The sequence below is a fragment of the Neoarius graeffei genome, chromosome 5 (genome assembly GCF_027579695.1).
Source record: "Neoarius graeffei isolate fNeoGra1 chromosome 5, fNeoGra1.pri, whole genome shotgun sequence".
NCBI classification, from domain to species: domain Eukaryota; kingdom Metazoa; phylum Chordata; class Actinopteri; order Siluriformes; family Ariidae; genus Neoarius; species Neoarius graeffei.
The window spans coordinates 7199049-7218699 of NC_083573.1; the positions used below are offsets into that span (position 1 = coordinate 7199049).

General features: G+C 46.8%; 1 protein-coding gene across 1 annotated transcript; it reads left to right on the forward strand.

Moving 5' to 3' along the window:
• Window positions 1–3493: 3493 nt before the first annotated feature.
• Window positions 3494–4069, forward strand: LOC132885822 (cAMP-responsive element modulator-like). The gene has a single exon (XM_060920338.1). It carries the CDS (start codon window positions 3494–3496, stop codon window positions 4067–4069), a length of 576 nt encoding a protein of 191 aa, XP_060776321.1.
• Window positions 4070–19651: the final 15582 nt, after the last annotated feature.

The window sequence follows — 19651 nt, forward strand, 5'->3', positions numbered from 1 at the left end:
AGTTCATCTGATTATTTAATGAGCCTTTTACGTTTTATCAGTGAAAATGCATGCATGTACATGTATGTTGCATAAGTTATAACACCTATCCTGTTTTAATGAGAGTCAACCCACAATCAATTAAGTCAAATCAGTCTTAGTTGAGCAAGTCGGTAACGGTATTTCTTACTCTCGCCATAAATTTTTATTTGTATGACTTTGGTCTATCAAGGCCTCGGCCTTAAAACCGGTTGCTGCTGTGACATCACGCACTCAGGGCTGGCTGGCTTAGCTCGAATCCCAACTTTGCGGTTGATTTTAACTCTCAAAAATATATTTTTTAAATTCCCATTTATGCAGCATACACTGGTGCTTGAAAGTTTGTGAACCCTTTAGAATTTTCTATATTTCTGCATAAATATGACCTACTGTAAAACATGATCAGATTTTCACACAAGTCCTAAAAGTAGATAAAGAGAACCCAGTTAACCAAATGAGACAAAAATCCCTTGTGCAGCAATAACTGTAACTAAACGTTTGCGGTAACTGTTGATCAGTCCTGTACACCGGCTTGGAGGAATTTTAGCCCGTTCCTCCATACAGAACAGCTTCAACTCTGGGATGCTGGTGGGTGTCCTCACATGAACTGCTCGCTTCAGGTCCTTCCACAACATTTTGATTGGAATAAGGTCAGGACTTTGACTTGGCCATTCCAAAACATTAACTTTATTCTTCTTTAACCATTCTTTGGTAGAATGACTTGTGTGCTTAGGGTCGTTGTGTTGCTGCATGACCCACCTTCTCTTGAGATTCAATTCATGGACAGATGTCCTGACATTTTCCTTTAGAATTCACTGGTATAATTCAGAATTCATTGTTCCATCAACAATGGCAAGCCGTCCTGGCCCAGATGCAGCAAAACGGGCCCAAAACTGTGATACTGCCACCAACATGTTTCACAGGTGGGATAAGGTTCTTATGCTGGAATGCAGTGTTTTCCTTTCTCCAAACATAACGCTTCTCATTTAAACCAAAAAGTTCTATTTTGGTCTCATCCATCCACAAAACATTTTTCCAATAGCCTTCTGGCTTGTCCACGTGATCTTTAGCAAACTGCAGACGAGCAGCAATGTTCATTTTGGAAAGCAGTGGCTTTCTCCTTGCAACCCTGCCATGCACACCATTGTTGTTCAGTGTTCTCCTGATGGTGGACTCATGAACATTAGCATTAGCCAATGTGATAGAGGCCTTCAGTTGCTTAGAAGTTACCCTGGGGTCCTTTGTGACCTCGCCGACTATTACACGCCTTGCTCTTGGAGTGATCTTTGTTGGTCGACCACTCCTGGGGAGGGTAACGATGGTCTTGAATTTCCTCCATTTGTACACAATCTGTCTGACTGTGGATTGGTGGAGTCCAAACTCTTTAGAGATGGTTTTGTAACCTTTTCCAGCCTGATGAGCATCAACAACGCTTTTTCTGAGGTCCTCAGAAATCTCCTTTCTTCGTGCCATGATACACTTCCACAAACATGTGTTGTGAAGATCAGACTTTGATAGATCCCTGTTCTTTAAATAAAACAGGGTGCCCACTCACACCTGATTGTCATCCCATTGATTGAAAACACCTGACTCGAATTTCCCCTTCAAATTAACTGCTAATCCTAGAGGTTCACATACTTTTGCCACTCACAGATATGTAATATTGGATCATTTTCCTCAATAAATAAATGACCAAGTCTAATATTTTTGTCTCATTTGTTTAACCGGGTTCTCTTTATCTACTTTCGCATCTTCAACCTTAGCCTGCAGCTGGGGAGAGTGCCCACCCTCTGGAAGACATCATGTATCGTTCCAGTTCCCAAAAAGAATCGGCCCAGCGAGCTGAACGACTTCCGACCGGTGGCACTCACTTCACATCTGATGAAGACGTTGGAGCGGCTTTTCCTCAGCCTCCTCAGACCCCAGGTACAACATGCCCAGGACTGTCTGCAGTTTGCGTACCGGGCAGGTGTCGGTGTGGAAGACGCCATCCTCTACCTGCTACACCAAGCCCACTCGCATCTGGATAAGGGAAATGGCACAGTGAGGATCCTCTTCTTGGACTTCTCAAGTGCCTTCAACACCATCCAGCCCCTATTGCTTCAGGACAAACTGAACAGGATGCAAGTGGACCCCTGCCTGGTCATCTAGATCTCCAGCTACCTCACTGACAGGCCGCAGTATGTCAGGCTGAAGGATATCATGTCTGACACTGTGATTAGCAGCACCGGCACACCCCAGGGAACGGTGCTGGCCCCTTTTCTCTTCACCCTGTACACCGCGGACTTCTGCTACAACTCAGAGCTGTGTCACATTCAGAAGTTTGCCGATGACACAGCCATCGTTGGGTGTATCAGTGACAACAGAGAGGAGGAGCCTGGTGAGGGACTTTGCTGTGTGGTGCTACAGGAACCATCTGCAGCTCAACACCTTGAAGACCAAGAAGCTGGTCATTGACTTTGGGAGGTCCAGACCAAGGTCACAACCAGTTCTGATCGAGGGAGTCGAGGTGGAGGCTGTGGATTCCTACAAGTACCTCGGGCTGTGGCTGGACAGCAAGCTGGACTGGACTTGCAACACCAAACACTTATACAGGAAGGGACAGAGCAGGCTATACTTCCTTAGGAGGCTGTGGTCCTTTAACATCTGCAGGAAACTCCTGTGGATGTTCTATCAGTCTGTGGTCGCCAGTGTCCTATTTTACACCGTGGTGTGCTGGGGGGGCAGCACATCCAAGAAGTACACATCCATACTGGACAAACTGATCAGGCGGGCCGGCTCTGTGGTCGGCATGAAGCTGGACTCTCTGGTGACGGTGGCAGAGAAGAGGTCTATGGACAAACTACTATTGAACATCATGGACGATGCCAGTCACCCTCTGCACACTGTCATCAGCAACCAGAGGAGCCTGTTCAGTGACAGAATGCTCCTTCCCAAGTGCAGGACGAACAGACTCAAAAACTCCTTTGTCCCTCACGCCATCAGAGGTCATGTTTATGGAGAAATATACAAAATTCTAAGGGGTTCACAAACTTTCAAGCACCACTGTACAAGAGTCAAGGATGGAGATACTATCCACTCAGAAATGTATTTAAAAATAAAGGTTCTGCGTATCTGCTTTAAGTTATCCACAGTGACGTAAAACATAACAGACTGCTAACTCTCTCTCTCTCTCTGATTGTAGGTTTTGAATAGAAGTTGGCTTTTATACCAGGACACGTTTTACACAATAATAAATTAATTGAAAAGCTATAAATCTGAGGGGTGTGTACAGAAATTCTTATATTATTATGATTTTTATTATAAATTGTGTCAAAGTTCGCCATTTTAGCCACGAGTGTCTTGGGTGTTGCCATGACGACGCTCCTCCTCTTCCCCCTGCCGATGATTCATTTCCGGATTCTGATTCTGATTCCTAAATGTGGAAAGGATATTTCTGCTGGTTTGGTCACTCCTTCAGGAAAAAGTTTGAACCATGCTTTCAGAAAAGTTTGCAAACGAGCCAGCTGCTCCCATTCGTGGAGAAGGGAGCACCTACTACAGCAGCAGCAGAGTCGAGATTTCTGCCTTCAAGCCTGAGGGTGGTGTGCAGATGAGCAGTGATCCAAGTGATCAGGGTTTCATCAACATCGGATCTGCTTCAGGCTCTCCAAATCCTGGCCCTTCCTTTATCCAGCGCCATGCATTTCCTGGAGTTGGGACTCGATACTATGTCCCTGCCGAGAAACTGGTCCTCAAAGCTGCTTCTGGTTATCAGTTCTGTGCTCCCACCACCGGCCTGCAGCAGGGTGATGCGATGGAGAGCTCAACAGGTCCTCTGCACAGCTGTCAGCAGCCTGAAGAAGAGGAGGCCTCACGGAAGAGGGAGCTCCGCTTGATGAAGAACAGGCAGGCAGCGAAAGAGTGTCGCCGCAGGAAAAGAGAGTACATCAACTGCCTGGAGAGCCATGTCGCCATGCTGCAAGAGGAGAACAAAAAACTCATGGAGGAGATCAATTACCTGAAGGGGATTTCGGATGACAAGTTAAGTTCCAAGGGACAGACTGCATGAGGAGTTGGTTACAAAGTATGCCAGACCTATTTTTGAATATCAAAGACATTGAATTTTTGTGTAATAATACCCTGATTATGGGTAAATTTTATCAACACAAATTTAGATTTTTTTAAGGTTGCTTCAAGTTTTGTCGCATTTGCAAGTTTTCTTTAAGTCCTGAACAAGAATGAAAAAGAAGAGTGCCTTAAGAATCTCTAAGTTACTGGAATTATAGATTGATTAAACCCCTTGAAAGTTTATTTTAATTTATATATTTTTCATTATTTTTAAAATTTGTTTTATTATTATTATTATTATTATTATTATTATTATTTATGTCATATGCTGCTTGAAATTTTTTGCTGAGTGGATGGAAAAGAGATATTGGCTGTTTTGTTATTTGAAACTGGGTAAGAAAGTATGAAAAAAGTCAAGTTACAAGTCTTAAACAGTTGCTTTCTTTGTCTCTGCTTGTCCTGTTTTTTTTTTTTTTTTAATTGTTCGACATGTTTAATGTTTTGCTTCAGTTATGTTTTGGATGGAAGGAAAAGCACAACAAACTACCAGAATTATCCTAGGCTTTTAATAAAATAAATTTTTTAGCTATTATTTTATCAGTGGTTTATTATTATTATTATTCATCCATCCATTATCTGCAGCTGCTTATCCTGTCCGACAGGGTCGCAGGCGAGCTGGAGCCTATCCCAGCTAACTATGGGCGAGAGGCAGGGTACACCCTGGACAAGTCGCCAGGTTATCACAGGGCTGACACATAGAGACAAACAACCATTCACACTCACACCAATGGTCAATTTAGAGCCACCAGTTAACCTAACCTACATGTCTTTGGACCGTGGAGGAAAACGGAGCACTCGGAGGAACCCCACACAGACACGGGGAGAACACGCAAACTCCACACAAAAAGGCCCTCGCCACCCGCTGGGCTCGAACCCAGGACCTTCTCGCTGTGAGGCGACAGTGCTAACCAGTACACCACCGTGCCACCCTATTATTATTCTTAATTAGATTAGATTAGATTCACTTTATTCATCCCACATCGGGGAAATTCACGTGTTACAGTAGCAAGAAAATGTCAAACAGATAACAAATAAAACTGAAATACAAATTAGACAAATGAAGGATTAAATACAGAGGGCTATTTGCATTATCTACCATGAAAAAGTATAGAAAAATTGAAAAATTGCCTTATTGAGAGGCTCGGAAAAATTGCACATTACAGGTAGACTATATATACACACATATATACATAAATAATAATTTTATATATATATAAATATGCATAAAAATAGTTTAGGGCCTATATTATTGCACATAATAATTGCATTGATGAGAGATGGCAGAGGTAGTAGTGGTAGTGCAAATATAATGACAAACAGGTTATTGGTGCTATGTTACAAGTTGTGGGTGTTATACAGTCTGACAGCAGTAGGTATGAATGACCTGCGGTATCTCTCCTTCTTACACCGTGGGTGTAGCAGTCTACTACTAAAAGAGCTGCTAAGCCCCCACAGCCTCATGTAGGGGGTGAGAGGGGTTATCCATGATTGAGGTCAGCTTGGCTAACATCCTCCTCTCACCCACCACCTCAATGGAGTCCAGAGGACAGTCCAAGACTGAGCCAGCCCTTCTGACCAGTTTATTAAGTTTCTTCCTGTCCCTCTCTGAACTTCCACAGCCCCAGCAGACCACAGCGTAGAAAATCGCTGATGCTACCACAGAGTCATAAAAAGTCCTAAGCAGTGTCCTGCACACACCAAAAGACCTCAGTCTTCTCAAGAGGTGGAGACGACTTTGGCCCTTCTTGTACAGGACATCTGTGTTGTTAGTCCAGTCCAGTTTGTTGTTGAGGTGAACACCCAGGTATTTGTACTCCTACACGATCTCAATGTTCAAACCCTGGATGTTCACTGGTGCAATTTGAGGAACCGTCCTTCTGAAATCGATCACCACCTCCTTTGTCTTGCTGGCGTTGATGCGCAGGTGGTTCAGTTCGCACCAGGCGACAAAGTTGGTGATGACCTCTCTGTACTCCAGATCGTCCCCCTCTGACACACGTCCAACGATGGCTGTATCATCTGAGAACTTCTGGAGGTGGCAGCTGTCCGTGTTGTAGCTGAAGTCAGATGTGTAAAGTGTAAAGAGGAAAGGAGAGAGCACTGTACCCTGTGGAGCACCTGTGCTGCAGACTACCATATCAGACACACAGTCGCGGAGCCTCACATACTGCGGTCTGTTAATGAGGTAGTCGGTGATCCATGCAGCCAGGTGGCAGTCGACACCAGCTCCCTCCAGCTTCCCCCTAAGCAGTGATGGCTGGATTGTGTTGAAAGCACTGGAGAAGTCAAAGAACATGATTCTCACAGTACTCCCAGTGCCCTCCAGGTGCAAAAGTGACCGGTGTAGCAGGTAAATGACAGCGTCATCCACACCAATCCCCTGTCGATATGCAAACTGCAGGGGGTCCATCTTGCTGTTCACCAGGTGTTGGAGGTGGGAGAGAACAATCCTCTCCATGACCTTCATTAGGTGAGACGTTAAAGCTACTGGCCAAAAGTGGTTGAGCTCCCTGGGGTGCGCAGTCTTGGGAACTGGAACCACACATGATGTTTTCCACAGAAGTGGAACTTTCTCCAGACTGAGGCTCAGGTTGAAAATGTACAGAAGAATCCCACAGAGCTGATCTGCACAGTTTTTAAGCAGTCTGGAGTTGATACCATCAGGGCCAGCAGCTTTTCTTGTCTTGATCCTCCTTAGCTCCTTCAACACCTGATGAGCTGTTATGGAGAGGCAAGGGGTGTAGCCGAGGTGTGAGTCCTGTAGAGTGAGGTCGGGGGTGGAGTGTGTGGATTGGTCTGGCAGGGAGCGGAGGGGGTGATGTGGTGTGAGGAGGGAGCTGTTGGTGTCAGAGGTATTATGGGGGGGGGGGTGGAGTGATATCACAGACCGGTCAGGACTATGGTGAGTGGGGGTGGCACAGTCAAATCTGTTGAAAAAGAGATTCAACTCGTTTGCCCAGTCTTGGCCTCCAGATATAGGGCCCCTCCCACTGTCCTTTGTGTGGCCAGAGATGGTTTTCAGGCCTCTCCATACCTCTCCAGTGTTGCTCCCCTTGAGGCACTCCTCCAGCTTCCTCCTGTAGCTGTCCTTGCCTCTCCTTATCCCCCTCTTCAGCTCCCTCTGCACTCTCCTCATCTCCTTGTTGCCAGATTTAAAAATAATAATTTAAACTTAAAGAAGCTCTTATGTGTTAAGTTAAATTTTTTAATTAAATTGGGACATTTTGTTTGTTTATATTATATGCATAAATAATATATTAAACGTAAAGAAGCTCCCATATGTGTTATTTGATTGTACCTACCTACCAACTACCTGACCTTCAACAATGCAGGGTTCCCCCTGGGCTCTAAAAAATATTCTCCACTTTTTTTTCTTGAAAAATCAAGTCAAAGAACTATTCTTCACTTTTTCTTCATTTAGTCTGCATTTTTTCTGAGTTACTGACTTATCAAAGTGGACTTAAGACAGGTTTCTCTCTCTCTATATATATATATACAGTGGGGCAAAAAAGTATTTAGTCAGCCACCAATTGTGCAAGTTCTCCCACTTAAAAAGATGAGAGAGGCCTGTAATTTTCATCATAGGTACACTATGGAATCAAAAAAGTATTGTATGAACATTTTGGCACAAAATTGATTCCATAAACTTCAACTATGAGAGACAGAAAAGGGGGAAAGAATCCAGGAAATCACATTGTAGGATTTTTAATGAATTAATTGGTAAATTCCTCGGTAAAATAAGTGTTTGGTCACCTACAAACAAGCAAGATTTCTGGCGCTCACAGACCTGTAACTTCTTCTTTAAGAGGCTCATCTGTCCTCCACTCGTTACCTGTATTAATGGCACCTGTTTGAACTCGTTATCAGTATAAAAGACACCTGTCCACAACCTCAAACAGTCACACTCCAAACTCCACTATGGCCAAGACCAAAGAGCTGTCAAAGGACACCAGAAACAAAATTGTAGACCTGCACCAGGCTGGGAAGACTGAATCTGCAATAGGTAAGCAGCTTGGTGTGAAGAAATCAACTGTGGGAGCAATTATTAGAAAATGGAAGACATACAAGACCACTGATAATCTCCCTTGATCTGGGGCTCCACGCAAAATCTCACCCCATGGGGTGAAAATGATCACAAGAACGGTGAGCAAAAATCCCAGAACCACACGGGGGGACTGTGACAGTTTGTATGGGTGGGTGGAGCACAGAAGGACGGCAGGCCAGCACTGAGTTCACAAAACTCTTTTTATTGTTACACTTTTCAGCGTTACACCACTCTCCCAGACACTCAGCCACACGCACACACATCAGACGTCTGGTTGGGGAGAGAACTCCCTCTGCTCTCGCTCTTTCTCCTTAAATTGGGCGCGGTCACTGGGGAAGACACACAAACACATTAATTAACCTCAGGTGCAGTGCTTCTGCCACTTACCTTCCCTGACTCCGCCCTCCGGTCACAGGCCGATGCTTGACCACGCCCCCACTGCCACATACCCCCACCGCCCGACTCAGGCCGGGCGGCCGTCCGGCCTGCAGCCAACTCCCCCCCCCCTTGACGGGAGAGGAAGTCCGCCACGACCATCTGCACCCCAGCCTGTGGATCACCTTGAAGTTAAAGGGTTGGAGTGCCAGATACCAATGGGTGATCCGCGCGTTGGCATCCTTTATGCGGTGGAGCCACTGGAGGGGCGTGTGGTCCGAACAGAGGGTGAAAGGGCATCTCAGCAGGTAGTAACAGAGGGCGAGGACCGCCCACTTGATTGCCAGGCACTCTTTCTCAATGGTGCTGTAGCACCCCTCAGGCACCGACAGCTTCCTACTGATATACAGTACTGGGCGATCCTCCCCCTCCACCTCCTGGGACAAAACAGCCCCCAGCCCTCTGTCCGACGCATCTGTCTGTAACAAAAAGGGGAGAGAAAAGTCAGGGGTGTGTAAAAGTGGCCCCCCACACAGTGCAGCCTTTACCTCAGAAAAAGCCCGCTGGCATTGCTCCGTCCACTGGACCGGATCTGGTGCCCCCTTTTTAGTCAGATCAGTCAGTGGGCTGGTGACGTCTGAATAATTAGGTATAAACCTACGATAATAGCCAGCCAGCTCCAGGAACTGTCTCACCCCCTTTTTGGTCTTAGGCCTCGGGCAGGCTGCAATTGCTGCTGTCTTGTTAATTTGGGGACGCACCTGCCCGTTGCCCAAGTGGAAGCCCAGATACCGTACTTCCACCCGCCCAATCGCACACTTCTTCGGGTTGGCTGTGAGACCCACTCACCTCAGCGACCTAAGGACGGCCCTCAGATGTTGGAGGTGCCTCGGCCAGTCATTACTATAGATAATAATGTCATCGAGGTAGGCAGCCGCATAGGTGGCGTGGGGGCGGAGGACCCTATCCATCAGCCGCTGAAACGTAGCAGGCGTCCCAAACAGCCCAAAAGGAAGTGTGACAAATTGGTGTAAGCCGAACGGTGTGGAAAAGGCCGTTTTTCCTCGGGATAATAGAGTCAAGGGGATCTGCCAATAACCCTTTGTTAAATCCATTGTTGAGTAAAAATGAGCCGTGCCTAGCCGATTGAGCAACTCATCAATACGAGGCATTGGGTACGCGTCGAATTTAGACACCGCATTGACTTTTCTATAGTCTACACAGAACCGGACCGACCCGTCGGCCTTGGGTACTAAGACCACTGGGCTGCTCCAGTCACTGTGGGACTCCTCGACGATGCCCATTTCGAGCATGGCCTCGAGTTCTTCCCGAACCACTTTTTTCTTGTGCTCGGGTAACCTGTAAGGGTGGCTATGCACTACCACCCCCGGGGGCGTCTCAATGTGGTGCTCTATGAGGTTGGTGCGGCCGGGCAGGGGCAAGAACACGTCCGAAAACTCGGTCTGCAACTGGGCAACCTCCGCGAGTTGGGTCGGGGAGAGGTGGTCTCCACAGGGGACCGGAGAGGTACGTGATGCCAATGTTCCCTTTTGAACCTCCGGCCCCAGCTCCGCCTTCTCCGGAACCACCAACACCAACGCCATGGGGACCTCCTCGTTCCAGAGTTTGAGCAGATTGAGGTGGTAAATCTGTAGCGCCCCACCCCATCTGTTTGCCTCACCTCATAGTCAATGTCCCCAACTCGCCGTGTGACCTCAAAGGGTCCTTGCCACTTGGCGACCAATTTGGAGCTCGATGTGGGCAACAGTACGAGTACTTTATCTCCCGGTGCGAACTCCCTAAGGTGCGTACCCTTGTCATACAGGTGGGTTTGTCATTCTTGGGCCTGCCGCAAATTCTCCTGAATTAGGTGCGTGAGTGTGTGGAGTTTTGCGCGCAGGTCAATAACGTATTGGATTTCATTTTTACTTGGTGAAGGTCCCTCCTCCCAATTTTCCTGCAGCACATCTAGAATGCTGCGCGGCTTACGCCCATATAACAATTCAAACGGGGAGAACCCCGTGGAGGCTTGGGGGACCTCTCGCACTGCAAATAGCAAGGGTTCGAGCCATTTATCCCAATTACGTGCGTCCTCACTTATGAATTTTTTAATTATATTTTTGAGGGTGCGATTGAACCGTTCAACTAAACCGTCCGTTTGTGGGTGATACATGCTGGTGCGGATCGGCTTAATACCCAACAACCCATACAGTTCGTTCAGTGTACGTGACATAAACGAGGTGCCTTGGTCAGTCAGAATCTCTTTCGGGATTTCAACTCGGGAGATAACGCAGAAGAGTGCTTCCGCAATACTGCATGCTGAGATATTGCGAAGAGGCACTGCTTCCGGGTATTGCGTTGCATAGTCCACCAGAACTAATGTAAAGCGGTACCCTCGTGCTGACCGATCTAATGGCCCGACGAGATCCATCCCAATTCTTTCGAACGGGGTCTCGATTAATGGCAGAGGGCGCAAAGGTGCTTTTGGAATGGCCGCTGGATTTACTAACTGGCATTCGCGGCATGCCGTACACCACCTACGGACATCGCCGCGAACCCCTGGCCAATAGAACCGGGCCATTATTCGGGCTAGTGTTTTATCCTGCCCTAAGTGTCCAGCCATGGGATTAAAGTGAGCCACCTGGAACACCAATTCCCGGCGGCTCTTCAGAATCAAAAGCGGACTTGCTCTTTAGTCTGAGTGTCCTGCGTCACTCGGTATAATCTATCCTTCATAATCGCGAAGTAGGGGAAGGACGGGGTGGCGTTTGGCTGGAGCATTTGACCATCAATTACTCTCACTTGGTCAAACGCATGCCGCAGAGTCTCATCTCGTGACTGCTCTAATGGAAAATCCACGAGGGATTCCCCAATAGAGAGGAGGAGCCGGTGGCTCCTCACTCTGACGCGGAGATGACGTAGACGGCTCTGTGACAGCTGCTCCCGCCAAAGCGACACCGGGACCTCCCCCTGTTAAACTATGGCAGGACCCACTCTTCACTAGATGACTCATTAACTCCCCAAATCCCGGCTAATCAGTCCACAAAATTATCGAGTGGGTAAGGTGAGGATTAACCGACGCCTTCACTATAAATTTTTCCCCTCGAAAAAGAATGTGGACCGACACTAGAGGGTAGTTGTGAACATCCCCATGCACACACAACACCTTCACCAATTGTGCTCCCCCCAATGCCTCGTCTTGCACCAGGCTTTGGTGGATTGAGGTCTGATTACAACCAGAATCCACCAACGCCTGATATGTATCCCCTTGGACACTCACCGGTATGCAATATGCTCCGGCCCGATCGAAGGCGGCTCCTGGCTTGTCGGGGATCCGAACCACCACGCCCACCTCCATCACCGAGCACTGCTGTTGGAGGTGGCCCGGCTCCCCGCAGCGCCAGCAAACCGGCCCAGGCTTCCTCTCTGCACTAGTGCTCTGGGGCTCACTCACCTGAGGGGGGGGAGAGACAGACACAGAAGGGAGAAACGGGAGGGCACCGTGGGTGCGGCGGGCTGGCTGAGGTGGCGCCGGCCCCCACTTCTGTGGTGGGGAAATGGGGTGAAGAGGAGACACAGGAGGAGGGGGAGAGAGAGAGGAGAGATGAGGTTGTCTGCTGTCCTGCCGTCTGGACAGCCGCCAAATGGTCCTCCGTTAGCTCGATTGCCTGATCCAGCGACGCCGGGCGCTGGCACTGGACCCACTCTGCGGTTCCTGCTGGTAAACGCGCGATGAACTGCTCCAGTACCACCTGGTCAATGAGTCCCTCGGCGTCGCGGTTGTCGGCCCTCAACCACTGCCGGCAGGCGTCCCGGAGTTGCTGACCAAACGTGAACGGTCGGCCGACTTCCTCCAAGCGCAAAGCGTGGAAGCGCTGATGTTGTTGCTTGGGGGTGTGCCCCACACGCTGGAGGACGGCCCGGTGAAGGTCCATGTAGGCCAGCCGGCGGTCGGCGGGGAGCTGTAGCGCGGCCAGCTGCGCCTCTCCCATTAGTAGGGGGAGGAGGCACGCCGCGCGCTGTTCCACCGGCCACCCCGAGGTCTCGGCTACCTGCTCAAAGAGCGTGAGGAAGGCCTCGGGGTCGTCTTGTGGGCCCATCTTCATTAGGGTGAGGGGGGAAGGGCCCGCGGCGGTGGAGTTGGTGGACCCCACTGACGCGAGGAGGTGCCGGAACGCCCGACGATCTTCCTGTTGCGCCAGCACCAGGGCCTCGAACCGTTGTTCTTGCTCCTTTCGGAGGGTGAGCAGCGCCTGGTGCTGGCTCTGTTGGGCCGTGGTGAGGGCGTGGATCAGGTCTGCGAAGGGGGAGGACTCCATGGGGCTGTTCTCTCCTGTGCTCACTCCCAGGTTTCAGCACCACTGTGACAGTTTGTATGGGTGGGTGGAGCACAGAAGGACGGCAGGCCAGCACTGAGTTCACAAAACTCTTTTTATTGTTACACTTTTCAGCGTTACACCACTCTCCCAGACACTCAGCCACACGCACACACATCAGTCGTCTGGTTGGGGAGAGAGCTCCCTCTGCTCTCACTCTCTCTCCTTAAATAGGGCGCAGTCACTGGGGAAGACACACAAACACATTAATTAACCTCAGGTGCAGTGCTTCTGCCACTTACCTTCCCTGACTCCGCCCTCCGGTCACAGGCCGATGCTTGACCACGCCCCCACTGCCACAGGGACCTAGTGAATGACCTGCAGAGAGCTGGGACCAAAGTAACAAAGGCTACCATCAGTAACACACTACGTCACTAGGGACTCAAATCCTGCAGTGTCAGACGTGTCCCCCTGCTTAAGCCAGTACATGTCCAGGCCCATCTGAAGTTTGCTAGAGAGTATTTGGATGATCCAGAAGAGGATTGGGAGAATGTCATATGGTCAGATGAAACCAAAATAGAACTTTTTGGTAAAAACTTAACTTGTCGTGTTTGGAGGAGAAAGAATGCTGAGTTGCATCCAAAGAACACCATACCTACTGTGAAGCATGGGGGTGGAAACATCATGCTTTGGGGCTGTTTTTCTGCAAAGGGACCAGGACGACTGATCCGTGTAAAGGAAAGAATGAATGGGGCCATGTGTCATGAGATTTTGAGTGAAAACCTCCTTCCATCAGCAAGGGCATTGAAGATGAAACGTGGCTGGGTCTTTCAGCATGACAATGATCCCAAACACACCGCCCGGGCAACGAAGGAGTGGCTTCGTAAGAAGCATTTCAAGGTCCTGGAGTGGCCTAGCCAGTCTCCAGATCTCAACCCCATAGAAAATCTTTGGAGGGAGTTGAAAGTCTGTGTTGCCCAGCGACAGCCCCAAAACATCACTGCTCTAGAGGAGATCTGCATGGAGGAATGGGCCAAAATACCAGCAACAGTGTGTGAAAACCTTGTGAAGACTTACAGAAAATGTTTGACCACTGTCACTGCCAACAAAGGGTATATAACAAAGTATTGAGATGAACTTTTGTTATTGACCAAATACTTATTTTCCACCATAATTTGCAAATAAATTCTTTAAAAATCAGACAATATGATTTTCTGGATTTTTTTTTCTCATTTTGTCTCTCATAGTTGAGGTGAAATTTGATGAAAAATGATGAAAATTACAGGTCTCTCTCATCTTTTTAAGTGGGAGAACTTACACAATTGGTGACTGACTAAATACTTTTTTGCCCCACTGTATGTATCAGATGGCTTGTAAACGAGCTGCTTTTGAAAGCACACCACTCTCTGCGATCTTCTGCCATCCTTGACGCTTCCGCCAGGCTTTTTGGTGTCCACCAAGTGATGTCTTGTTGCCATGTTTGTGGGGGTCTGCCTCTTCCAGGTGCTTTTCCTTGAATGATGACTTTCTCTTGTCCTTCGTGTCGGATGGCATGGCCGAAAACCCCCATCTTTCTTTTCGCAATTTGTTTTCGGAGCATCATCTTGGTGTTCAATGTTTCTAGAACCCAAACACTGGTTAGATGCTCTCTCTGTGAGCTTCTAAGCAAGCGCCACATCTCAAATGCATCTACCTTCTCAATTTGCTTGGTCATTGCCCATGATTTGCATCCATAGGTGGCAATAGCAAATGCGGTTGCTCTAATAATTTTGAGCTTTAAGTTGTGACTGATTGCTTGGCTCTTCCAGATGGCACATAGAGGTTTATACCAACCAAACTGCCACAATTCAAATATTTGTATTCGGCCTCTCCATCCATACCTTGTCTGTAGCCGCTTATCCTGTTCTACAGGGTCGCAGGCAAAATGGAGCCTCTCCCAGCTGACTATGGTCGAGAGGCGGGGTACACCCTGGACAAGTCGCCAGGTTATCGCAGGGCTGACACATAGACACAGACAACCATTCAGGGTCAATTTAGAGCTACCAATTAGCCTAACCTGCATGACTTTGGGGGAAATCGGCACATCCGGAGGAAACCCATGTAGACATCTCTGTCTACACGAAAAGGCATACACGGAGTTTTCAAAAATCTTCACTTTGCCAGGAGCTTTTTTAAATATTCGTTTTTGATGTGTTTTCATGTGGATGACAGGCCAAAACGTAGAAAAATATCTTCAATTTAGCAGATACCCGGCTACGTGTGGACGGGGTCTTAGACCACCACCTCTGTTCAGCGATGGCCGTTCCAGGTTGACAAAAATGGCTTCTTTAACTCCTCGCTCATACCAACGATCCTCTCTGGCTAAAACACGTATGTTGCAATCCTGAAATGATCCTAACCTGCATGTCTTTAAGGGAAACCGGAGCACCCGGAGGAAACCTACACAGACATGGGGAGAACACGCAAACTCCACACAGAAAGGTCCTCGCTGGCAGCGAACCAAGGACCTTCTTGCTGTGAGGCGACAGTGCTAACCACTACACCACTGTGCCACCCCGTAACAGCACCCGGGGAGCAGTTGGGAGTTAGGTGCCTCGCTCAAGGGCACCTCAGCCCAAGGCCGTCCCGTATTAACCTAACCGCATGTCTTTAAACTGTGGGGGAAACCAGAGCACCCGCACGCAGACATGGGGAGAACATGCAAACTCCACACAGAAAGGCCCTTGCCGGCCACTGGGTTCGAACCCAGAATCTTCTTGCTGTGAGGCGACCGTGCTAACCACTACACCACCCAATGGAACCAGGTGTTCACACTTTTTTGTGTACAGTTTTTTTTTTTTCATTCTGTATTTGTATGTACTGCATTTTAACCTAATAAATCAAACAAACAAACAAACAAACAAACAAAAACCTTACACAAAACTTGATTTACAATTGAACAGAGTCGAGAAGAGTCTTGGAACAAACAACAGTGAAGGAATCCGAGTTTCATGTTGATTGACGAACCGAACACAGAACGACACGGTGTTTTACATCATCCGTTCGCCGCAGGGGATTCGACGCGCCATGCAGCCTGAAACAGACAACCCTTCTGTCACTTGCCATCTGACAGCACTTTCACTTATTTATTTATTTTTAAATAATGACACCGACTCCTGGATTACTGACACTGTTCAGTGTGCTCAGGGACGGGCGGGGATCTGAGCATGCCTCCTCCCGGCATCAGTGCTTGAAGAATCTCAATAAAAGAAAAAAAAATCCATCAGCTCAGACTGCGACATTGTTTCGTTCACGCCCCATCACACCAAGCCGACTAAGACGCCCTGTGATTGGTCAAAAGTTTGGCGCTCGTGCGGTCAATCCGCGTAGTCGATTTTTATTGGTCAGAAGCACGTGCGCGTTGTTGACAACTCTGACTTCCCGAAGTCTCTTCGCTGGATTTGGGTTTCAGTAAACAGAGGGATTTCTAAACAAAAACAACTTATGGTAAACATGAGCGACAGCAGGAACCCTGACAACGACATAGATATTGAAGTGAATTTGAATGCTTTCTCTTTCTACACAATTTTAATAGATTTAAATCCTTCATTTAACACAACCCCGCCCCCCTCCTTTTTTTTTTTTTTTTTGCTCCAGCCCCGCCCCTTTGTCCTCCAGCGCGTGCGCTGCCATGGCTACGTCTCCAACCGGAAACTCGAGCCACTCAAGACGATCAGGTGGCGTTCTATTTTAGCACCTTATTTACTTTAGAGCGGACGTATGCGGTTTTGGACGCGACCCAAGTCAGACCGGCGGGGCTTGAACGGTACAACCGAGCAGGATATATTACTCACGGCAGCAACGAGTTGGTGTGTTAGACGGGTTCGCTGAGTTTTAGTGGTAAAGGTAAGTCTTTTTGTTCCTTCTGGGAACTATTTATTGTCCTGAGTTTGACCGAGGCGAATAAACTTATTGTTATTAAATAAATGTTTGTTTTGTTGCCTTTAATAGCTGAGTTAATTGGCTACACTTTTTGATACTCAACAGGTGACTGATAGAAACCTGAACTATAAAACTAGTGTCTCTTTTACTTCATTAATCAGGATTCCAATTCGTGCAAGCGAGTTGTAGTAGTCTGTCGCTATTTATCCAAAACTTTTTTGTCTTTTTAAAATGTCTGAATGAAGACGAGTCAAACTCAAAAGCCATGTCGTGAACACACAGACAATGCGAGATATATATATATATATATATATATATATATATATATATATATAGGTGAACTATGACAATAATAGACCTTCAGGTGACTTTCTGTGAGTCAGAGTGTTTGTCCTCCTCAAGCAACTCACAACTTGCAGCATTTGATTCATTTAAACGGCTCCTGTCAACGAATCGATTCACCTAAATGACTCCAATTGATAATCGGCTTTCCGATTCGTTTAAGTGAGTCGGTTCTTTCAGGAGGTTATTTGTTTTTTTTTTCCCCCCTCTGAAATTTAGAGGTTTTTGGGCCTGTTAGTGTTCAGGACACCAGGATTTTCATATGTAGTTATTTTCTTTTTAATGTTGGTACAGTAGTTTGTTGCAGAAAAGGAAAAAGCATCTATGTATTGATTGATCATTTTTTGGCATCAAGAGAGTCAGTTTTAGGAAACTAATCCACTTCATGGGAGTCAAATAATGCTGTTTTGTCTTTGAGCCACACCTCAGCACCCCATTGTTGATTTTTATTATTATTATAATTTTTTTTTTATGAAACAGCACACAGTAAAGGGTTTTTTTTTTTTTTTAATTATTACTTACAAAATAAACTTTTTTGTGGATGTTAACATGGCGTCGAATAAAAACAGACTCTGCTCCAAGTCCATTCAGGTTCCCTCAAATGTGAGTGACATTTTCCATTTATTTGTTTGCCATGCAAAGCAACTCAAGGCTTGAGCTGAGATGTTCAAGGTTGCACAAATCCAGGAAAAGCCTTGTGAGAGTCAAGCCTTAACTGTACTTGAGAATTTTTCGTTAAATATATTCACACATGTAAAGTGATTTTAAATGGAGTCATTTGTGTATAGACATGATTCCAAAATGATTTTTAAAACCCTAAAATTAATCTATAATGCAATTTTTTTTTTTTCTTCCCAGATTTTTTTATTATTAATTTTTTTTTTTTTTTAAGTCAGTGAGTTTGGAATAAAATGGCACCTTGTGCTGAAAGCTAACTTGAAGAAAAAAAATCAAAATAAATCTCTCAGCTACACGTACATTCGTATATGACCTGTGAACACTGAGCATCTTGACTCGTGCGGTTTGTATTGAAGCTTTCATCACCCCTGTCCCAGATGGCTTCTGAATCACGACATGGAAACGTAGTGGCTCTGCAGGGGATATGTAATGCACATTACACTTTATAGAATGCTCTGAGACAGCTCATCATTTTGGTGCCTTCTTCCAGACAGAACTGAGTCCGGTTTGGAGGCCTCCTTGCTCACACGCGCCCAAAAAGTTTGTCGGGCTGAGTTTTGACTTTGCCACAACTTTGGAAGTATGCTTCGGGCCATTGTCTGTCTAGTTGGAAGACCCGTTTGCAACCAAGTGTTAGTTTCTTGGTTGGTGTTTTGACATGTTGCTTCAATATATTGATGTAATTTTCCTTCCTGATGATGCCATCTACTTTGTGGAGTGCAGCAGTGCCTCCTGCAGCACTCTCACAGCATGATGCTGCTACCCCCATGCTTCACAGTTGGGATGTTGTTGTGCAGATTGCAAGTCTCACCCTTTTCCGTCCAAAAGTAATGATTGTCATGAAAGCTAAACCATTCCAGTTTCGTTTCATAGACTAAATGAGCCTTTTTTTTTGGGGGGGGACTGTCCTTGTTGGCACTTGTTTTTTGTGGTGTTTTTGGAGCAGCGGGTTCTTCCTTCTTGAGCAGCCTTTCAGGTTATTTTGATTGAGGACTTGTCTTGCAGTGGATGTACATACTTGTTTCCTTGATCATCTTGATCACAAGGTCCTTTTGCTGCTGTTATTTTGGGATCGAGTTGCACTTTTCACACCAAAGTATGTCCACGTGTCTCCTTCCTGAGTGGAATGATGGCTGGTTGGTCCCGTGTTCATATTTGTGTGCTGTGTGTGTGTGGTACCTCCAGGCATTTGGATGGGTTTAAAGGCCCAGTTAACGGAGTGTGTATGAAGTGTTTGACCAACTGGAATTGCAATACAAATTTAAGTGAAATAATTTGTCTGTAATTAATTGTTCAGGGGGGACTTGTCATGCACAAAGTCTTCAACCAAGGTGTATGTAAACCTCCGAATTAAAATGCATTTCCATAAGGTTTTAAAGTGTCTTTATTATGGCAACAGTATTTTATTTATTAAAAGTGAGACAGCCTTTTGATTTTATAAAATCGGTGAAATTTAGTTCCCTCTGGAATGTGGTCATTGTGACGTATGTTTTTATTTCTGTAATATCTCACAAAATATCCAGCCATTCTGTGGCTGGGGAGTTATTTAATTTGAGGGGATTAAAACAATGTGCCTGAAATCGCTTGCTTCGCGCAGTCAAGCAGACTCAAGAAGTCCATGGGCGCATGTGCAGGCTTACCTTTGACCGTGCACTGACGGTTACATAATTCTGTTGCTGATTGCACCGAGGTGCTCGCTGACCGCCGATATTTATTAGTTTGGTCTTGTTTCCTTTCCTTCGCAACGTAATGTCTCTTGTCGCTTTCCGTTACTGTAGTCGGTCTTTCGTGTTTCGTTCGCACGCTCGCGTCCTCCATATTTCTCTCCTGATTTAAATTTGTATCC

What these genes read in the sequence shown, in the direction of transcription:
- LOC132885822 (XM_060920338.1), top strand. Translation starts at nt 3,494, where the DNA reads ATGCTTTCAGAAAAGTTTGCAAACGAGCCAGCTGCTCCCATTCGTGGA.